The sequence below is a fragment of the Hippocampus comes genome, unplaced genomic scaffold (assembly GCF_001891065.2).
Source record: "Hippocampus comes isolate QL1 unplaced genomic scaffold, H_comes_QL1_v1.1 scaffold58, whole genome shotgun sequence".
In the NCBI taxonomy this organism is placed as follows: Eukaryota; Metazoa; Chordata; class Actinopteri; order Syngnathiformes; family Syngnathidae; genus Hippocampus; species Hippocampus comes.
In genome coordinates this window covers 1229046-1238008 of record NW_017805118.1, presented here as the reverse complement: position 1 = coordinate 1238008, position 8963 = coordinate 1229046, and the positions used below count along the sequence as shown (strand labels likewise).

At 45.1% G+C, this 8963-nt stretch overlaps 2 protein-coding genes across 8 annotated transcripts in view; both read right to left on the bottom strand.

Moving 5' to 3' along the window:
* cdc42ep4b (CDC42 effector protein (Rho GTPase binding) 4b) overlaps window positions 1-339 on the bottom strand; it is a 32971-nt gene extending 32632 nt beyond the window's left edge. Inside the window, exon 1 of the mRNA XM_019865603.1 lies at window positions 185-339. The gene's annotated coding sequence lies outside the window, so the exon portion shown is untranslated. The remainder of the gene's footprint in view (window positions 1-184) is intronic.
* Window positions 340-1773: 1434 nt separating this feature from the next.
* The window catches only part of sdk2b (sidekick cell adhesion molecule 2b), a 178570-nt gene continuing 171380 nt past the window's right edge, over window positions 1774-8963 (bottom strand). For 3 of the 7 annotated variants that reach the window (XM_019865589.1, XM_019865586.1, XM_019865587.1), the window contains 3 exons: window positions 8015-8153; window positions 7069-7198; window positions 1774-3932 (listed from right to left, as the gene is read on the bottom strand). In XM_019865589.1, coding sequence (XP_019721148.1) covers window positions 3489-3932; window positions 7069-7198; window positions 8015-8153 — 713 coding nt within the window. In that variant the 3' untranslated portion in view covers window positions 1774-3488. Of the gene's footprint in view, window positions 3933-4850; window positions 4908-7068; window positions 7199-8014; window positions 8178-8963 lie in introns of all 7 variants that reach the window. The other 4 variants (XM_019865581.1, XM_019865584.1, XM_019865583.1 and 1 more) reach the window with 3 other exon arrangements.

Genomic DNA, 8963 nt, shown 5'->3' with positions numbered 1-8963 from the left:
GATGAGACTTACCGATGATGACGCTCGAATAGATCTGACGTTGAGCTAGCAAAAAACCAAACCCTCAACTTGATTGCCACACGCGACGAGGTCGCCTGCCGCCATAAAAGTTCGACAAAGAACCAGCACACACACACACACACACACACACACACACACACATTAAACAAGTCAAACTTCTTACCTTCAAGATGGTGTTCCGGGAGGTTGGGAAACTTTCACGGTCTATGTCCAAAACTTGTAACCGCAGAAGAGTGAGGGGAAGTAGGCCGAAGCGTTGAAGAAGCGTCCGTTCGATCGGTGCAGTTCTTCGGTGGGAGTACCTTGAGTGTGTCACTCAGCGTCGGCGTTAGCTTGTGTGGGCGTCCCTCCCCCTGCCTCCAGTCAGAGTACACCCAGCCCCGCCCCCCGCAGTTTTTAAAGGTACAGTACACCAGTGGTTGGTCCCCAACCGCCGGTCCGCGAACCGGTGCCGGTCCGCGGGGCATTTGGTACCGGGCCGCACAATAAGAACTTAAATTAATTACGTTGTATTTATTTTGGAATACGAAAGATATTTTAATTTGGAAAAATTACCCGATTCTCCGTTACATCTGTCCGTGTCACTCTTGACGCACGTCAAACCACGCTTCTCCGTCATGTGACTGATTACGCTAAAAACAAAACGCCGGAGCTTGCAAAATGAGTAAAATAAACTGCTGGAGATCGCAAATAACAGCGGCCTTAAAAGTATGTTTGAGACAACAACTCTGCCAGTGTTCTGGATTCAAGTTATGGCTGAATACTCTTGAGATCGCCACAATAGCACTGTTGCTATTTCCGACATGCTACCTGTGTGAGGCGGGGGTTTTGTGCAGCAACGGCGACTAAAACAAAATTATTATTAGACTCGACATAAAGCACACACTTCAGGTGTCATTGTCTCCTATTACCCCGAGATGGGACCGCCCGGCTGCAGAAAATCAAGCTCGTAGCTCGCACTGATTCAGCATTGTAGTGAGTTGACATTTCATGCACTTTGAATTTGCATTGTATCGTATTTTGAAGGCATCAAATATTACCATAGCGATCGGAGTGTTGCGGCCAGATTAAACGCTCCTCATGTTTATTATTATTTCTCGAAAACACAAGTGTTCATGCAGTTCTTACCATATTATTTTGTAGTATTTATCCGCCACACCTTAAATGCCGGTCCGTGAAAATATTGTCTGACATAAACAGGTCCGTGGGGCAAAAAAGGTTGGGAACCCCTGCAGTACACGGCCTGCACTTCAACTTGGCTTGGGGAAGCTCGCAGTTCAATATGGATGCTCATGTGTCCCCGTGGTGTACATGTAGCTACCCCACGTACAGTATATATGAATACAGAAAAAGTGAAGTTGACTTTTATCATTAATAACCTAAAAACAGACTCTGTTACATTAGAAAGAAATTCTCCCATGTGTTTAAAAAAAGGATTAGTCATCTGGATGAGTTCATTCCATTTCCCTAATCTCCCTCTGCCTGCACTGCATTTACAAGGTTAGCCATGGCTTGCCTTGACTGTCATCCAATTAACTTTGGATGCCATCTGATGCTTGGACAATTTTTAGTTTTTTTATTTTGAAGCACAAAATAATTTGATGAAACGTGCATATTGGGAATGATCCCCTCCATCATTCATTTGGTCTCCTCGCACCATTCGAGTATTTTTCAGACACTGTAACGTTATTGACAAAAATAACGGGATTTTTTATTTATTTTTTTAATTTTGTTCATTGAAACCAGACCAACTAAACATTGAAAAATAATTTATTTTTGAAATGTACTGTGATCATATATTCATTCTTCTGCATGGTAAACTTTTATCGCATAAGAAAACAAAATTACCCCACAGGAAAAAACTCGCAACAAAAATAATGACAATTCGATGACTTTGTTCAAACAAACTAACCTGTGATTTTTTTTTCACTGTGGCATTACAAGTGTCTCGGCAGGTTTACAGTTTGTTACGCTCACACACACGCACACACAGTGAATGATCTGTAAAGCTCGGGACGTGTGTTAACACACACACACACACATACACACGCACTTACACAAAGCAATGGAGACAGGACGGCGGCTTAATTGTTGGCGAGGCGGTTCGATGACATCTTCAATTGGGAAGGGAAGCGAGAAGGGCCAAAGAAAGAGAAAATCCTTCGTTTGGTTTAGAGTGACCGCCAGTGATTCCAAAGCTCTTCCAAGTAGGAATATCCACAAAAACATCCAGGAAATGTCCGCAGTTTCCTGCCAGATGTCATCCGTGTGCATGAAAGGCATCTGTTGGAATGTGGACTCAAGGTACAAACTCATTAATCACTCATAAGTATGAGTCCAGCTGATCTTTGACGTGCTACGTGATTGTTTCTTTACACACATACACACAAAAAAAATTGAAATTTTTATACAATGAACAGCACTTTTTTTCCCCCCCAAAACTATTCCAGTCGCCATAAATACCGAGTGAGCACCGACTAGTCCTCGAGGTACATATATATAATATATATAGCATCATATTATATATATACATAAGTATGTCTCTATGTATATGTGTATTCAAGGATTCCTGTGACTTTGTACGACATAGAAAGGTAGTACCATTTCAGCGTGTGCAAACAAGAAAAAAACTCCGGTAAGTCATGCAAATAAAATGCTAACACAAAGTGTAGTGTCGGTGTATGATAGTCATGTGGCAAAAAGTCTTAAGTTGAAGGAGTATTGGTAATAAAACAAAAAGGATGTTATGCAAACAAAACACTCACAAAAGCTGTTGCAGAAAGTCTCACGTTGAAGCGTCGTAGATAAAAAAATGAGAAGTGATGCTAACATAGCGCTAATGAAAGGTTTAGCGGTTTCAAAAAGTGTCTCAAAAGGTCGCAAATCGAAGGCGTTTTTGTGAAAGTGTCGGGAGATGAAAAACTGATCAGTGAAAAAAAAAATCCAACAAAATGTGGAAAAGGCCATGGGTCCAAAAAAAAAAAAAAGTCTCAAGTTAAAGGCGATCTTAAAAAAAAAAAAAAGTCAGGCTAACAAGCGCTAACAAGAAGTGTAGCAGATATATAATAGTCGTGTGTCAAAAAGTGGTGCATAAAGTCACAAGTTGAAGGCGTGTCAGAAATGTGGAAAAAAAAAAAAACCCAAACAAGTGCAAATCACACGAACATCCATGTGGACACTTTCGAAAATTTCCATTGTCCATTTCTGGAAATTCTCATTTAAAAAGAGTAACGGGGTCTCCCGCGAGGTTCGGGGCCTGTACCATTTGAGTGTGTGGAAACAAAACGAAGAAAGAAATGATAAGAAGTCATGCAAACAAAACGCTGACCAAAAGTGTGTATCTTCATCACGTGTCTTGCACTTAGAAAGCCTCAAGGTGAAGGTGTTGCTAAAAGTGTTGGAATACCATCAGGAAATAAGCGGCGTGGAAACTTCCAGGAATTTCCTTTGTTCTTTTTCTGCAATTCTCACACAAAAGAGGAGAAGCCCGCGATGGGGGCCCGCGAGCCGGGAGCCAGACTGCTAGGGGGCCTGTAGAGGGCGGCGTGCTGGCCGGGGGGGTTGGCGCTCTGCTGGCACGGGGTGGGAGTCCGGCTGCCCTTGGGCCTGAACAGGCTGCCCTGGCCGGGTGGCTGTCCCTGCGCCTGCTGCTGCTGTGGCTGGGGTTGGGGTTGGGGGCTGGGCGAGCTGAGTTGGGGCGGCAAGGGCGGCAGAGAGGGCAGCTGGGGCGGGGAGGCACAGTGGTCCGGCTCGCCCGGCTCCGACTCGGCGTAGCTGTAGGCCTGCGCCCGGGAGATGCCCTTCTGCTGGCGGCGCCACGAGTTGTAGTAGGTGGGGTCACTGATGTAGTGGTTGACGAAGGAATGCGTCTTCTGGCGGTTGGCGTCCACCTCGTACTCACTGTCGCTGCCCTGCCGGACAGAAAAAAAGGCGACTTTTATGGATTTATACACCACCTGGAGGCGATGGTGCCACGTTGGAGTGATTAGCGACACGCTAGCGAAAGATGAATTATTAGCCCTTGTTTGAAGCAGAACAAAATAAGACAAACATGCACACGCGCTGGGGTGCTTTCACACTAGCGACGGAACAGCTTGGACGTGGTTTTTGGTGCAACCTGCCTGTCAGTGTGTTCACTATTTCCATCCTAAATGACTACTTTTTGGTATTCTGGGATACAACAAAATTAGCGATAGCCTTGTCGGCTCACAGCAATGTGTTACTGATATGCTTGTTTCCTGGAGCATACGACAGGCTGCATGTGAAAACGTTCCGAAAATCTGATTTTCTTTTCCCCCCTCAGGACTTAAAAAAATTGTGCACTTTTTTTTTTTTTTTTTTTAGCACAGCTATATTTCCTTCTCACGCACCAGCGCGTACAGCAAACCATCTCCCTGTTGACATCGTTAGGGCGAATGAAAAAAAAGAGAGTGATGTCACGTGGCTCGTTTCGACGCCTTCCTGGCATGCTTGGAATTTTTACAGCGCAAACCTGAACTGAACCAAGGACATTTTCCACAGAAAGCATACAAGACGTGAAAGCACCTTTCAAACACATCACGATGGACACCAAGGAACGATCGGAAATGGTCAAAGCATGATTGATTATGATGGCTGAAGCGTGCAAACGGATCAAAAAAAAAAAAAGCAAAACACAGGATGACTTTCGACACGCTAAGCGACTGAATTGCCGTCCGGGATCTTTGTACCCAAACCAGGCCGGTACACAAAAGAAGAAGTCTGGAATTGGATGGAAGCTAGCAAGAGGAACCGGTCTGGCTACAAACAGTTGAAAACAAACAAAAGCAGGCAGCCGATAGGAACCTCACCAAATGCAGTGGAAGTGTATGTAGACCACCTGTTCCGTATGAAAACACCAGCGCCTCCTACGGGTGAACAGAACAGTTTTTTTTCTCTTTCTCTCTCTCTTATTTTTTTTAAAAACAGCACATCACCATATTAAGAGAAGGGACACAGACATCGACTACCTTCCCTTGTTTGTTAACCGACAACTCGCCCTTATTTTAAACGTCAATCTATTTAATCAAAGCCCATTTCTGACGGTGGCTGTCGGACTTGGTGAAGCAGCACGTGGCTCCTGACGCGAGACGGTTATTCTCGCGCGGCCTGTTGCTAGTAAACCGTTCTTTTTGTGATTATCGGGTGGCAACTCGCCGTTGCCATCGATCTGAAACTCCTCAAACTATGTTGATCCCAGTCATAGCCGCGTCCAGTATGATTGTCGTTAGCGGCTCAACGCTCGTCCCGGAGCACTTCTGCCGAGCCTTCCGGCAGAAGCCACTTGAAGAAAATTAACGTGGGGCTCCGCACAACTTCTAAGCATGCGTGTGTGAGGGGGCGAGGGGGGCAACGGGAGTCTCTGATGTAGATTCGACATCCTGCGGTGTAGCGCTGACCGTGAAACGCCTCCTCGCTGAGCTTGTTAGCAGGTAATTGCAGGCGCACAAGAAAACAACTCAGAGGGATCAATTGCCATTGTCAGTGTCAAGTGGCAAACACGTTTTAAATTGTGACAGTGTTAAATGAAAGGGAGAGACGTCGAGATACCCGCCCAAACACAAGAAATCTTTGCATGAAATTTTGGAAATCCGGGGGGTCTTTTAAAAACAAACTTCTGCTCGAAATCTTGTGTAAGATTTTTTTTTTGCCATTGTGGGGTGTGGTGGAGCAGATTTGAAACCCGAACACGGCTTCTAACTTTCTCAGCAATCGACAATTGCAGTCGGGGCAGCCTGGTCTGGCAACCAGCACCTCCCCCATCCCGTCTCATCCCCAAATCGCCAGAGTGGGTCAGTCCTTTGTGTTGCCGAGTTATGGATTATACAAGACTAAGTCGGGGGTCGCCATCAAACATGTTGAGTGAACACGGCAGGAGTCCCAGCAGAAGCCAAAACAGTGTGTATTATTATTATTTTTTTTTGTTTTCATTTCACCCTGAGATGGAGAAAATGACTGATTATTTGAAATGGGGAGGCAGAACCATTTACTTGATCTCGGCACAAACATGACATAATTCCCATTAAAGTGAATCTTTGCATGATCTACTGTGTGTGTGACTCACAAGTGAGATCATTGCTATTTGCTCCGCGGCCAAGGCAAAAACCCACGTCTTTAAAAAAAAAAAAAAGGGGGTGGGTGGGGGTTGGAGGGAGTGTCAAACACGTCGGGAGGAGCAGGATTTAAAAGACAACACTTCCCACAGAGAACGCAGCTGGAGAAACTCTCCGTGACCATTCTGGAGATTTGGGATGCAGAGAATGCTAAAAAAAAAAGCAGGAATGTCGGCCAGGTGGTAAAACGAGGGAACGTTATCGAGTGGTGAAAGTTCCTTTCTGAGCCGATTCATTGTGGGGGGCAGTAAGAGGCCTATTGAGGGGTAGGGGGTGGTGTTTTTTTTGGGGGGGTTCACACTAGGAATGTTTAGTTGACAATTTTGGGAATGACGCAGAATACACGAAAGGCAATATTCAAGGCTTTCTAAAACAAAGAGTAATTCTTCCACCTTGACCCCTTTTTTTGCTCGGCTGGCACAGAGCCCAGACCGTGAGATAATTCACCCCAAAAAGAAAAAGAGAGAGGGGAGCCCGGGGGCTGACATAATGAAGAACACATATGCATGGAAGACATCCGGGAATAAAATGTTCCCAAACAACACCAGAGACACACATGGCAGTGGGAAGTGGGAATCAAGAGAGGGAGGGCGAGGGAGACAGAGAAAGGAGAGGGAGATTGACTCTGGAAATGATGGCCACTCTGGCTCAGCAGACGGAAAAAGGCGGAAAACTACAACCGCTGTCGAGGAAGAACAGCCGACACCCCGAGACAATGTCCACATGAAGGCGGTAGTTTGAATTGAAATAAATAAAGAGGGAGGAGAAAAAAAAAAAACAAAAACGACAAAAAATACTGCAGAGCTGACGATGCAGAGAGTGGAGTGCGCACACGGACATGATGAAAGACCCCCGCCCCCCCTTCACTAACATAAATCCAGTTTTCAAAAAAATGGATCGTGTGTTGCTAGAGTACCTGCGAGTCAGAGATTTCGGACGGTTTCTCGGTCAGGCTGCTGCTCTCCACAGGGATTAAGTCGTTGTACTTTGTGCTCACGTCTTCATCTGAGTAGTTGAGACTGCCCGGACTTGGCCTGGGAGGAGACCTGCATAAAAAAAAATTCAATCAATAAAAATAAAAATCTGATTTATACGTGATCCATTTAATACTTGACGCATCATAAACAGGATTTGCAGTTCAACCAGTCAGATTTCAGCCTTGATGGGGTGATTTTCAAAGATATGATTGTTTCATGAGAAAACAAGTCATTTAAAAAAAAAAAAAAATATATATATATATATATATGAAACAATTATTCATTTTTCCTTTTTATCGATCTTGATCTTTGGTTTCGCGTTATTGGATTTGCGACATTTCATTTGCATCTTCTCAGTGTTCTTTGCAAGCGCTTTTGGTTTCATGCATTGTTGTTTTCCTGGCCCCCTTGCGACCAGTGATTTGAGTCTCTACTCAGTCGGCGCACTGATGAAAAAATGTGGCCCCCTCCATCTTTGAAGATTCCCATTCCAGCTCTAAACCATTTATTTGAAAAAAACTCATCCATCCATCTTTGTGTATTGTCCTTATCCGAGAAAGCTTGACGATGAAACGAAGCTGTGGGCAAACATTGACAAAGCAATGAGATGCCAAGTTAAAAAAAAAAAAAAAACAGAGACCTTAACTCTGCGCTTGAACCCGCACTAATCGGAAGAAAATTAGCCGTTAACACCGCCGCCTGTCCAACACGACTCGGAATTAGCCGGACCGCGGTAGGATTAAGAGCCTTGTTTGAATTGGGATCCGGCGGATGAGGCAGCAAGCCGGGCGCGAGGATTCTTTGCTATTCCGAGAGCCGAGATCAAGACGCGGCATTAATCCAGAACCATCGGGGGATTCGGAAGCGCCGTTGCATAGGGCAGACCTGGTGTAGACGCCGTTCTTCCGGCAGAAGGAGTTCTTGACGGACAGCCTGCGGTTGTTCAACTCCAGGGCGGGGAAGCGACCCTCGTCCAGGCTCACCATGTCGCCGTGCGTCAGCGCGTTGCAGTTGGCGTTGTTACCTGCGGCGCACACGTACAGAGACACTGTGTGACCACAGGCCCGAGCGGGACGAGACCGTTAGAATTCTTGTCTCCATTCTTTCATATGTTGCATTAATGGAACAGTTTTTTTTCTTCTTAAAGTTGCTGTATTCAAAATGTATGTTTTTTTTTTTTTTTTTTACATCCTCGATCTAATGAAACAATCGGTTAATTGTTTTACTGTCAGCAAAATTCAAAATACGATTTGAGTCAATAAAAAGATTTAAAAAGTGAATGACCAGGCCAGCCTGTCCGTCTAAAAATAAAAATGCGGCCCCGATGCACAAAAGTTTGCCCACTCTTGCGTTAGAGGTTGAAAACATTCTTGGCGAGCGGGGCCTCCGCGGTCGCTCTGGGGTGACTTAAGGTCAACTGGCGGTTACACACAAGTATCTGTGTGAAGAAAAAAACAAACCACACACACACTAAAGCTTGACACGGAGGTTTGTGTCAGGAGAGAGACGGGGAGAGCTCTTGTTTTTCGACTGTCAGTCAAATAGATAGACGGGCAGTAAGTGACCCTGCTGGGGCAACACGCCCCCCTACGTATAGCCAAGCCACCTTCGAAGTGCAGAGCGAGGCAAAACGATGTCAAAGGACAAGTTTCGACCTTGCCCGGCGACATTGCTTCACCAACATCTGTTTTGGGATGGATTTATGTGCTCGTTAAATGAAAATATGATTTACGTGGACAAAAATGTTGGATTCTTCTCCGGCGGGGGAGTAAAAAAAAAAAAAAAAAAAAAAAAAAAAAAAAAAAAACAAAAAAAAACAGGGGGCGAGGGGGGG